A 13,782-nucleotide genomic window follows, 5' to 3' on the forward strand; every position below is an offset into this window, starting at 1 on the left:
CCTTTCAAACTACGATTCACAAGTAGGGATCCGCAGCCCAGAGAGTCAAATCATCAAATGATAATTCCTCGGTAAAATTTAGGAAAAAATTCGCACAATAGCTTGTTACCTTGTTTTGCATTTCTAATTTTACGAAACGGCGTTAGTGCGCTTTATGTAGAACTAGGAATTGAAACAATAACCCAATATGACTCCTCAAATTTGTCGTTTCTGTTTGTTAGCAAGAGCCGTGGGCTTATATTCAAGAAATTGGTTCAGTGACGCGCAAGTTCCGTGTCCGAGCAAAGCAGCCTAGGTACTCGATATATGAGTAGCAAAATGACATGCCAATACTTAGAGAATGACATCGACAGGTTATTGTTACGTGACAATACATGGTGCGGTGTTTTTCGGTAGGCGATCCAAGTTCGCCCCCCCAAAATTATGGAAAGTGTTCGCCCCTGGTTACGTCACTCACCACTATTCAGGACTTAGGCTCAGGATGGGGACCTTTCAAACTACGATTCACAAGTAGGGGCCCGCAGCCCAGAGAGTTTGGCAAACTTTGAATTAAAGCCTAATATAGGATAGGATAGGTTTTACATATTTATCCCGGGGGAGAGGAAAGCTGATAAGATGGCTTATCCATATGGCGAACCACGGCCTCTCGTCCGGTTACCATTCCAAGTCGGGTATGGGATTAGTTATATTGTTTGTTTTCGGAAGCATGCACTTGGTGGTGGCGCTGGAGGAAGCCGTAACCGACCAGCGGTTACGTGAACCACCCAACGACGGCGAGGAGTCCAGCAATCCTCTCGCACATAACCATCCCTACATGGGATTCGAACCTGCGAACCCACGCAGAGTAATTAGAGGTGCGGTGGCGAGCGTATTCCTAGCGCTTAGCCCGTTGAGCCACACCACCGCGCCTCAATATGTATGAATGGGTTTGTTTGTAAAGTAATAAATTAAACTTAGGTTTCGTCACTCACCACTGCTCCACCATTTTCTTCCGTGTACTATGTAGCTGTCTCCATCAGGTGAGATAGATAGTTCCATGTTAGTGGCATCACTGGACGCTACAGCTGGCTCTGTAAACATAGGAAAATGATTATGATTAATTGAAGCATCATTTGCTAATTTATTCGTTAAAAAAATACAGTCAAACTTATTTGCCACACAAGTAACATTGCACAATTTATAAGAAAAGAATGAATAAATATTAGGAGGAAATTGTAAAAAGAGAAATAAATAAAGGGATAGGATTTTACATATTTATGCTGGGTGAGAGAAAAGCCGTTAGGACAGCTTAACCATATGGCGAACCACATCCTCTCGTCCGGTTACCATTCCATGTTGGGTATGGGATTAGTTATTTATTTATTTCTGAAGCATGGACTTATGGTAGAAGAAGCCAGCGGTTACGCAAACCCTCCGACGGCGGTGAGGAGTCCAGCAATCCTCTTGCACATAACCATTCCCGCATGGGATTCGTACCTGCTATCACACACAGAGTAATCAGAGGTGCAGTGACGAGCATATTCCTAACGCTTAGCACGATGAGCCACACCGCCACGTCGATATGAATGCACAATTCTCAAACAAGACCATCACTCATAAAACGTGGAAGCTGCCAACGGTCTGCCAATCATGAGTATTCGAAAACCCATGGTGTGATAAACTGTGCATGCAATGCCAAAGCGGATAGATGCCGGTCATTCAAAAACATTAAGAAAGACCTTACACATGAGGAAGTGCTTGTGCCGAGCCTTGTTCAGAGTGTACCCCTATTAAACAATCTGGCGTGGCGATGTGGCTCATCATGCTCATGTTAGGAATACGCTCACCACCGCACCTCTGATTACTCTGCATGGTTTCGCAGGTTCGAACTCCATGCATGGATGGTTATGTGCGAGAGGATCGCTGGACTCCTCGCCGCCGTAGGGTGGTTCACGTAACCGCTGGTCGGTTACGGCTTCCTCCAACATCAAGTCCATGCTTCCAAAAACAAATAACTAATTCCATACCCGACATGTGATTGGTAACCGGACGAGAGGCCGTGGTTCGCCATATGATTAAGCCGTCTTATCGGCTTTCCTCTCCCGGGATAATTATGTAAATCCTATCCTATCATATTTTTTACGTTCATACCTGTCATGCAGAATGCAGATCTTATTTCTCCCTCCAACAAAGGTTTCAGCCATTTTGCTTTCTGGTATGCATCTCCATATAAATGAAGGACCTCCATATTCCCAGTGTCTAGAAAATAAAACAGTAATGCTCAACTATGTCTCAATGCATATTGTTGGAAAGGAATGCAATCAGTTGAATAGGATATGGCATTAATGTTAAGCTTTTATAGGTAACACTGCTCGATAATCATTACTAGTTTATCGCGTCTCCTTTCACACTAAAACTGCATTTTTTATCTTTTCATATGCTATATGTAAAATGTGTACTTTCGGCACGTGTAAAAATGAACTATTGACTACTGAAAAATATCTTTGGGGATTCAAAAATTTGCATCAATTATTTTTAGCATGATGTTTTAGTCGGCAGACTTGTCATATCACGATTTGCCCAACAACTGCAGTTTGCAGGTTTGTAATTCTGTAAAGAATGATCAAGTTGAAGAAGATAGCTGGATTCATCAAATATGGTAAATTCTACCACGTAACAACTTGCATATGAAGTGGCACGGCTGATTCCAGTTACTAAACATTTAGTATCGCTAAAAAAAACTAAATTTAGGTTTGATTCCCACAAAGAACATGTGAGTAAAGCACTTGTAGACATGGGTTAGTGGTTTATGTAATAGATGGACAATAATAGACACCGATACCGGCGGTTCTCAAACCTTTTGTTCGTGTAGCGAAATATCAGAGAAAAACAGTCATGTCGAACACAAAAAAAAAATTGTGGCCTCTATTAATAAAACTCAATTTTGTGATCGTTGAAGTGTACTTTATGCTTTTAAAAGTTTGTAAACACGCAAGCCTAAAGAATGGAGGCTCAATGTCATATCATGTCAAATATTGAATCTTATATTAGTTATGTTTAACAGAACTCTACTAATTTTCAGTCGGATACGTAACTGTGCGAAAGCTGAAAGGTTGTGCTTCGCTATATGAATATCTCTCCTATCACTTGGAAAGAAATATAAAAATCTCTAAGTAAGATTACCTGGAGCACTGCAGTTGAAAACTTCAGACGCAAAAACATATTTTCCAAGTTGTTCAGCAATATGTGAATAGTCAACATTGCTCAGTCCACTGACGTCAGGAAGAAACAGATTCCAAAGTCCTTGAGCTTTTGCTTTTGCCTAGAAAGTTCACAGGAAGTTTGAGCAAAGAAGTCAAAAAATATTTCAATAACATGCTACTAAAAAGGATGACACAACTGAGTGATGTATATACAAAGCTAGGTAACCATGTAGTATGTGTACCAGGTTAGGGAAAAGTCCACAGGTAGTCTGAACAAAAAATTCGGAAAATATTTTAATGAGATACCATCGCCAGGGGAGTTAAAAATCAAATGCTTCTGCAATGAAACTACAAGGTGTCCGTGAAGTCCCTTCACAATTTTAATTTTGTTATGAAGTCAGTTCTCAATATATTTTAACCAGGTTTTTGTTTTTAAATCAGTAATTGTTCAATTATTTTTAGTTCATTTAATACATCTGTGGGGGCCAAAACAATATGATATGGTATAGAATAGATAAATTCCATTCGCAATTTCAAGACTTTATGGACACCCTACATTTCTAAATCATTCCTAAAGTTAGGAACATAATATCAGATTATGAATGTATTCAAAGTTTATTTTCATTGGAAATCACTGACGATAGCTTTACTACTATTCTATTATTACTTATCGATCTGTAATTCGGTAAGTATGTTGATAGGTATCTGTCTGTTTGTTTGTTCGTTAGTCACTTTCGTATGTTACACATGTTGTAGGCATTCATTATATCTCAGACCAAAAGCCTATTGATTTTGGATGAATTATGTCGTATAATTAGCAAAGTAATAATTTATTTATGCTGGGACACGTGGTGTCGCTATTGAGTCAGAGTGAAGGAATCGAAACCACAATTTCTGTTTTTCGGAGGAACGATAAGAATTCCAGCAATATTTTTTCATCCAAGACCGATTCCATCTCTATTAGGATTGATTAAATGGATAGAATAGGATTTACATATTTAAGACGGCCTAACCATATGGCGAACCGCGGCCTCTCGTCCGGTTACCATTCCGTGTCAGGTATGGGATTAGTTAGGATAATTATGTGTTTTCGTAAGCATGGACATAACCGACTAGCGGTTACTTGAACCCCCCTACGACGGTGAGGAGTCCAGCAATCCTCTCGCACATAACTATCCCTGCATGGGATTCGAACCTGCAAACCCACGTGGAGTAATCAGACGTGCGAAGGCGAGCGTATTCCTAACGCTCAGCACGACGAGCCACATCGTTGTGGAATTCATTTACAGACCTTACAAATATCCTGAAGCAAGGTCCTTTAATTACAACTGGGAAAAGTACTTGGGGGATCGGGTTCTGGGATTTTTAATTGTTAAGTTAGACCGGAACAGCCAACGGGGCCGGTCGGAAAATGTGGGTTTTGAGGGTCTAAAAAACGTTTCAAGCTACGAAAATTGCTGTGCATGACACAGAAAAATGCTTTTTTCGCTTTACAATACAAAATGGGGAGTTTTTGACCCCCCTTTGTGTAGACCCCTGTGCAAGCTAATGGCCCGAGAACTATTTCAGATGCTCCCGAAGTATGCGAACCAAGATGGCGGACATCGGAACGTAACATGGGTAACAGGTTAAGGTTAGGCGATAATTTTTTTCCAATTTTTCTTATTTTAGTCCTATTATCAGTTCGAAGACTAGCCAAGAGCCTCCCGTAGTATTTATACCTAAAATCATGGCCTAACCCTAACATAGCACACATAGTACATTCCGATGTCCGCCATCTCGGTTCGCATACTTCGGGAGACCCCTGTTTCATATAATCTAGTACAAGTCTAAAAAATTCCTCAGCAATGAGCAAAAACAATACTGATAAAAGACTTGCAATCAACCACTGAACCCCTTACCTTCAATTCCTCCACCAATGGCACAACACACCATTTATCCTTAGCATTCTTCAAGTAATTAAAGTAGGCCTGAAAAAATATATGTATTTTTGTGAATGCAACATATTGAAAAAAAATGTTAATCTGGTCGGGACAAGCTGTCCTATTATCTTAGACAAATATGAAAAATCCCATCCTTTTCCAAACAAAAACTGACAGATCTTCGTCTGATAAAAAGTTCCCCAGACTGGATATCGAACCCGGGCCGGTGTTAGCTTATTAATCTAGCAAGATGGATAGACTGACAGACAATGATCTATTGCACCAAGAAAAAACAATGATTATAAAAAAATAATCGGTACTCCTGAAGTGTGTGAACCAAGATGGCGGACACCAGAATGTAGTATGTGTACCAGGTTAGAGTTAGGACATAATTTCAGTTTTTATTCGTCACTCAGCTAGTCGCAGAACTTCTAATAGAATTGAAGTAAGGAAAATTGGAATAAAATTATGGTCTAACACTAACATGGTACACATACTACGTTCCGGTGTCCGCCATCTTGATTTACATACTACGGGAGTGCCCAAAAAACAATGATCATAAAATATAATCTCATACATAGAGAGAACTGAGATAACCATATGACCAACAGCATTATTGGCTCTTCGAATAAACAGTAAAAGTTTTACTCAAACAAATGAAAGTTACTTACAGTTTCATTAGGCTTAATATGTTCCTCAATGAATGCTTTTACTCTTTTCAATACATCCTGTCCCTTGGCAGAAGGAGATAGCGTGACCGGTAGACTCATCTTGGATAACGAATCAGAACTAGATTTAAATTAATTTAATTTAGAGAACTGTGACATTGGAAGAAAAAATAAAATTAGCCTGGGAAGAGTCGCTCAAAGCATTTCAAATCCTCAACTCAAAAGTTGCAAGAAACACTGATATATATGTAGACTTATTTGTGTGTGCATTGAGTGATAGTTGGAAGCAGCGGGGGGGATTATACCAGCACCAACTAGTGATATATATATTCTATATCTCACTTGGACTTTCTTGTATTTTAGTCTGGACTGGCTATGTGGGATTCGAGAGCAATAAACTCTATTCTCTCTTAATAGCTTATTTTTTCTTAACTGAGCATTACAGGCAAAATATTAGACTTGTGAACCCTCAAAAAAAATTCCACAAGATGGTGCCATAGAGCTGTTTTTGAAATGAGTTTGCAATTTGTGTCACCCTGCTGTTACCTCTCATTAGACTTCGAGAGCACTAAAACTCCCCTGATAGCTCCATTTTACTAAGTTTTACAGGCAAAATATAAGGCTAAGACAGGAATTCCCACAAAAAAATCCTCAAGATGGCAATATAGAGCTGTTTTGAAATAAGTTTCCTCCTATTTGACATATATATATGTTACCCTATCGTTTTTCTTCAGTACTTCTCCATTCACTGGACTATAAGAGGGCATTTGAGAGCTGCTTAATAGAAGTTATGACATTTGAAAAACTTCTTTTACCAATAAGAAAAAAGAACTTTGGGAAGACATTATTAACTCCGATCAAACTTCATGAAATACTTCAGTGAAGCGATTTTAATTTCCTGAGTGGGCCTTTATTCCGATTTTCCTTATTTTAGTTCCTTACGAGTTCAGGGACTGTCTGTGTTAGTCAAGTGAATATAACGCCTGCCCATGGGTTTAAGTCTCTTTACACAACTTGATGTAAAGTGTGCGAACAAAATTAGTTACCTTCATATTGTTACATATACTTCTGGAGCGCATATCGCAGAGGTGGGCATTCACTTTTCTGAGTGTGCCAGCTACGAATGATAGACTTGGTTACTGGGCCAGAGGCTTGAAACTCTATTTGAATATAAAAAAAAAGTTTTTTTTTTCAAATAAATACTGTAACAGCTGATGTGAAACAAACAGCGCGCCGGAAGTATGTGTACCAGGTTAGGATAGGATTTACATATTTATCCCGGGGAAAAAGAAAGCCGATAAGACGGCTTAACCATATGGTGAACCACAGCCTCTCGTCCGGTTACCATTCCAAGTCGGGTATGTGATTAGTTAGTTATTTTTTATTGGAAGCATGGACTTGATGGTGGAGGAAGCCGTAACCAATCAGCGTTACGTGAACCACCCTACGGCGACGAGGAGTCCAGCAATCCTCTCGCATATATTTAACCCCACATGGGATTCGATTCCACTAAGTGTAATCAGAGGTGTGGTGGCGTGTGCATTCCTAACGCTTAGTGCAATGAGCTACACCACCGCACCAAGAGTTCCCGCGTTAGGGTTCAGGTTGTGTGCCATCTTGGTACAGTACTTTGGGAGCGGCCAAACATCTAGTGTACCAAGTGGCACAGTAATTAATTCGACTGATATAGCCGCTGATTCTGTATTTTCATTAGTATTTTCAATGGAAATTTATATCCATGAAACTATAGTCATTATTCCCGCAGACACAAGTGTGCCGGTGGGACGGATCAGGTCCGCAGGTCGTAATTTGCCCATTCCTGCTTTAGTGGGTTGTTAGAAGTAGGCTAAATGTAATAAAAATATCAGAAATGAAGCTCGCCAGAAATCGTTCTTAAGTTTTTATGAATGAATAATTTTCATTCTTGATTGTACAAATTAAGAGAAAAATTGGAAGAAGAAAAGTTTTCTGCAGTAAGTAACCAATTTTTGTATTATTGTATAGTTCAGACATTAAGCTGGGCTGCACAAAATATTCAAATTCAATGAGTGATAATTATGTATGAGAGGATTGTTGTTGGACTCCTCGCCATCGTAGGGTGGATTGTCGTGATCGCCAGTCGCTTGTAGCTGCCTGCACCATCAAGTCCATGGCAAACTAATTCCCCACCTGATATGGACTGGTAACAGGGCGAGAGGCCGTGGTTTGCCATATGATTAATCCATTTTATTACCTTTCATCTCTCCCGGGATAAAAATGTAAATCCTATCTTATGGAGCTAAATTTTATAACTAGCCATGGACACTTGGCCTCGATTTTAGAAACAAAAAAGGTTTTTGGGTACTCCTGAAGTATGCGCACCAAGATGGCGCACAACCTGAACTCAGGTTGTGTATAATGTTAGGGTTCAGGTTGTGCGACATCTTGGTGCGCATACTTCAAGAGTACCCAAAAAAGACTTAATGATGGGAGTAAAACACTTAAACATAGCGACATATGTCCTCGTTTGTATAAAAACACTTTGAAGCCACAAGTCATTAGTGATAATTTGTGACAAGTGTTTTTAGGTCGGCACCTCTCGAAACTTTATGCAAGATTAAAGCTTGAGAAGCTACTTAACAGGGGTTGAAAAAACAGATTATAGTTTGAAATTTTTGACATACAAACCGTTTCGGTATTTTTACACATTCACCAAGAAATGGCTCGGAGGTCAAGCAACAACTTAAATGTAAAGAATTGATGTTCATAAAGACAAGAAGCTCCCCAGGTCAGAAAATGTGTGTACCAGGTTGGGGTTAGGCATCACTTTATTCCGATTTTCCTTTTTTTAGTTCTGTTACGAGTTCGGGGAATGTCTGTGTTAGCCAAGTGAATATACCCCCTGCCCATAGGTTTCAGTCCCTTTACACAACTTGATGTAGTAGGCGAACAAAATTAGTTACCTACATATTGGTACACATACTTCTGGATCACCGAATTACCTACCCAATATACGAGTGCACAAAAAGCCTTATATTAAATTAGGTAAAAGAACTTTGATGTGCTTTGTGCAAATAATGATGGCATATTAATTGGTGTTAAATGAAGTGAAATAAAAAAAATAAATAAACACCGATTAGAACAAAACAAACCTGGTTAAGATATATTTAAAATTGACTTTTGTAACGAGATTTTATAATGATTTACGATGTAAATTTAAGGTCAGAATTAGCTACCCAATATATATGTGCACGAAAGGTCTTATATTAAATTAGGTAAAGAACTTTGATGTATATTGTGCAAACAATGATGGGCACATAAACAAAAGTATGGATTTTATGTCATGTATCATTAACTCATGACACCAAAATTGTCAATTCCAATGTCCTGTCATAAATAAATATTTGTCTGTTCATTCACACCCACTTTTATTTTAAACACAAATTTCTCAGAAAACTTTTTCTTAATAGGTGTATATTTCCGTCATCACTTAGTGTTATTGTGCAATAGAGAGGAAGAGATTATCTTCACCCATTGTGACATGACAATTTATTCTTTGATGTCACAATCAACCCATTGTTGACATCACAGTTAACTGAGCATGTAAGTGTGTGTCTCAAGGACGTGCCATTTTCTTAAGGTGAGGTGATTAGATTGACAGATCATTATGATGTATCAATAGGTTTTAAAAAATTTTTGGTTCTAAAAATAAATATTCAGCGAGTTTCGTGTTTATAATATGATTTTATAGCATATAGAAATGTTGGTACTCCCGTAGTATGTGTACGAGGTTAGAGTTAGGCCATAATTTTATTCCGATTTTCCTTATTTTAGTTCTATCACAAGTTCGGGGACTGTCTGTGTTAGCCAAGTGAATATACCCCCTGCCCATAAGTTTCAGTCCCTTTACACAACTGATGTAAAGTAGGCGAACAAAATTAGTCACCTCCATATTGGTACACACACTTCTGGTAATTCTGGCGCTGAAATATCAATATTTCAAACAAAGCATCATGAATGTGGAAAAGTCAAGAAAGTATTTAATAAAACTATATTTTATAGGACATTTTACGACAACACAATGGCTCTAAGTAGGTTCTAGGAAATTTTGCCGCAGGAAATTTCAGCTAATAGGAAAAAATAACCGTAAGAGCATTTTGCTGTAGAACAAGTACTCGTGATAAAAACAGTTTGGTTTTTGAGGTACCTTTTTATTTAAAAAGATTCGTTATTTATAAGCATACCCTAAATCTATAAACTGAACTGTTTTTATCACAAATACTTGTTTTACAGCAAAATGCTCTTGCAGCGACTTTTCATGTGACGAAATTTCCTATGCATCGAAATTTCCTTCACCCTGCAATAAATATGAAGAACCAATTTTATTCTGAAAAAACATTTTTCAACACTACATGTCACTATAGAGCTACTAAAGTCTGGATAACAATACCCATACTGTTTTTGCCCGCTTTGGCAAGGTTTCTAGTGCTTTTTGATGATTTTTCACTGTTTTTGTACGTTTTGGCAAGATTTCTAGTGCTTTTTGATGATTTTTCACTGATTTTGCACGTTTTGGCAAGATTTCTAGTGCTTTTTGATGATTTTTCACTGATTTTGCACGTTTTGGCAAGATTTCTAGTGCTTTTTGATGATTTTTCACTGATTTTGCACGTTTTGGCAAGGTTTCTAGTGCTTTTTGATGATTTTTCACTGATTTTACAAGTTTTGGCAAGATTTCTAGTGCTTTTTGATGATTTTTCACTAATTTCGTACGTTTTGCAAAGATTTCTAGTGCTTTTTGACGGTTTTTCATCGTTTTTGCATGCTTTGGCAAGGTTTCTAGTGCTTTTTGACAAATTTTCATTGATTTTGCATGTTTTGGCAAGGTTTCTAGTTCCATAAACTGGTTACCGAACGAGGTCAATTTTATTCTGACCAATCAATTTTATTCTAAAAAACCTATTTTCAACACTATATGTCACTACAGAGCTACTGAGATTACTATAACAGTTGGTCCGCACTATTTGAACCAGTTTATCAGCATAACCTTCTGAGTCAAAACAAATAAATCCAGATTATAAAGTTAATCTAGTGAGTCATCATATCTGAATATGGTTTCATCATTTTACTATGTTATGTAAACAGATAAGAAATTATGTTATTTTTTAAGGAATTTAATTAAATCAAGGCCACATGAACTAACTTAAAAGTGAACTCATCTCTGAGCAAAGTTACGGTTTATCATTTCACAATTTCAAAATTGATTATATTTCATTCTTAGAAATTTCCTAAAATCATGGCAATATGCACTCACTCAGAAACGAAGGAAATTTGACTTTTAACAAAGTTAAAGACGAAGCGATATGCAAATAGATAATTGTCAGTTATAATCTGCGATTTTCAATTCATAGCAATGCATAGCAAAAAAATAAGCAATTTTCAACATTTTGCAGTAGAACATAAATCTTTTCCAACATCTGGTTTTGTTAGGTGCAAAACGCACAAGTGAGAGTTGAACAACTCTAACCTTATAAGCACATTCATCAATTTATCTGTCTATAAACTGTGTGAAGTAGACATGACGTAACTGACAAAAATTTCACTTCTCGCGACAAGATTCTCAAGATAAGAAATATTAAATCACTAATGGACGAAATATTCATATTCTATTGACATTATCAGCAAGTTTTATATTCTATATATTGATTTATTAAACCCCAGTTCAAATATTACGTTCTTGTCTGAGTTGATGGCTGTTGGAGATAATCTTGTCTGTATAGGATCTTAAATTTTTCTTCAAGGGGTGGGGGGCTGGGGAGACAAAAAATCTATGGATAAAAGGGGGGAGGGGGGGAAGACAAGAAAAAACTAAAATCAAATATTATTCAAAAATTAGGTCATTTTTTGAATTTATCAAACTATTTTTACAGATAGTTTTGTTTGAATGGAATACAAATTTCCTTTCATGTTGGGGTTTTTTTGGGTTTTTTTTCTCTTGGGGGTATGGGATGAGAAAAAAATATATGAGAACAAAAAATAGTATGGGATAATTGAGCTATTGCTCATATTGGTTTAATAGGCCACAGCTCAAAAATCAAGTTCTACTCTGATTTGATGGTTATTAGAGATTGGGCCATATATTTTATTCTTGAGAAGAGGGGGGAAAGCAAAATGAAAAAATTTACTTCTCGATACAAGACATGTACGATTTCAGTATTTTGATTCTGGAAGTTCAGAAAAACTTTTCTTCAAACAAAATTTTATTAGAAATGCAGAAAACATGACTGAATATGACAGCTGAATCAATTTCTAAACCTCACAAATGGAGCACTTTATTGGGTGCTCCCGAAGTATGCGAACCAAGATGGCGGACACCGGAACGTAACATGGGTAACAGGTTAGGGTTAGGCGATAATTTTTTTCCAATTTTCCTTATTTTAGTCTTATTATCAGTTCGAAGACTAGCCAAGAGCCTCCCGTAGTATTTATACCTAAAATTATGGCCTAACCCTAACCTAGTACACATATTACATTCCGATGTCCGCCATCTTGGTTCGCATACTTCGGGAGCCCCCTTTATTGATATATAACAGCACCACATGGAGAACATTCCTTTAATTTCAGAAATTGGCAATGCCTTTTTCCCACCCCTTTTTAAAAATTATTACCAGTTTAACAAAATATTTCTTATTTCATTGCTGAAAGTCCATAATACCATGTAAGAGTTAGTTTGTGAAGACTGGGTCTTGGTAATATAATCCCAATTTTATACACCAATGAGAATTAATACGAAGAACAGACACCACCATCTAAGCTATGCCTATGAGTCAGACATAATTCAGGAATCCCCTACTGTAGTAAACAACATACAAAGACATTGATGCCGTGATAGCTTATACCAGACAAAAGACCAGGATATCCAGTCAGATGTTATCTTTGGTGTTCGTGTTATAAATAATAGCGGTCCAGACATTTTGACAACGTTACCACGGCGATGGAAATTGTTGCCTCTAGATATTGACATGTCTCTATTATATTTAAAATTATAAAAAATAAATTGATTGATTCAAAAATAGTTGTACAGTAGAAACTCTGCTTACGAATTTAATTCTTTTTGGAAGTCGTTTTCTGAGCAGAAAATTCCGTACATATAAATGGCACTTGGCTTGACTAACACAGACAGTCCCCGTACTCGTAATAGACATAAAATAGGGAAAATCGGAATGAAATTATGGCCTAACCCTAACCTGGTATACGACAGTACCCTGCACTTTTGTTGCTGTAAACTCATAAAAGGAATGTATTTCCCTATTGAAATAAGAGAGATAAAAATCATATTATGACCAATTTCTTGAGAGCGGACAAAAAGTACTATATCGTACAAGTGTTAAAAAGTAATTTGTAATGGGTTTGCAGGCGAGACCATAAGCCATCAGGCGCCAAAAGATTTTGGCAGATGTTAAGAAAAATTGAACTATTTTGTTTTCATAGATTTTTTCAACAAAATGGCATTAACAGATTCAATTTTAGATAAAAAAAATTTGAAAGATCATCGAGGAGATAAAACGTTGCTGGACTATGTTGACGACCCAGACGCCAAAAGATTTTGACATATTTTAAGAAATATTGAACTGTTTTGTGTACTTTCAACAAAATGGCAGTAACTGATTACATTTTAGATAAAAAAGAATCATCTCACAGAATTTTATGCGATCAGCGAACCGGTTAGCATTAATGTTCACTGTCAATGTTCTGTTTGTAACAGAACCGGCTGAATAATATAACTTTTGTGAAAGAACCGGCTGACAAAAAATTTGAATTCCACCACTGGTTACCACCCTGTGTATGAGTACAGAAGAGCCTCCTTCAAATCGGAGATGCAAAAATAAGTGAAGTAAAAAAATAGATCTTACAGAAATACAGCAATATGAATATATTTATATATTTACATCATTCCAGACGTATCTCAAGAATTTATACAATTTATGTTTTTATTTCCTGCCTAGAGAACAAAAATATAGACCTCAAAAA

General features: G+C 37.1%; 1 protein-coding gene across 1 annotated transcript in view; it reads right to left on the reverse strand.

Annotated features, from left to right (window-relative positions):
- Positions 1 to 13,782, reverse strand: part of LOC120330083 (acyl-CoA dehydrogenase family member 11-like) — a 57,023-nt gene that overhangs the window by 10,287 nt on the left and 32,954 nt on the right. Inside the window, exons 9-13 of the mRNA XM_039396910.2 lie at positions 5,776 to 5,893; positions 5,084 to 5,152; positions 3,163 to 3,301; positions 2,131 to 2,238; positions 972 to 1,070 (exon numbers count right to left, since the gene is read on the reverse strand). Of these exons, the coding sequence (XP_039252844.2) occupies positions 972 to 1,070; positions 2,131 to 2,238; positions 3,163 to 3,301; positions 5,084 to 5,152; positions 5,776 to 5,893 (533 nt within the window). The remainder of the gene's footprint in view (positions 1 to 971; positions 1,071 to 2,130; positions 2,239 to 3,162; positions 3,302 to 5,083; positions 5,153 to 5,775; positions 5,894 to 13,782) is intronic.

This window comes from Styela clava, chromosome 12 (genome assembly GCF_964204865.1).
Source record: "Styela clava chromosome 12, kaStyClav1.hap1.2, whole genome shotgun sequence".
NCBI lineage: Eukaryota > Metazoa > Chordata > Ascidiacea > Stolidobranchia > Styelidae > Styela > Styela clava.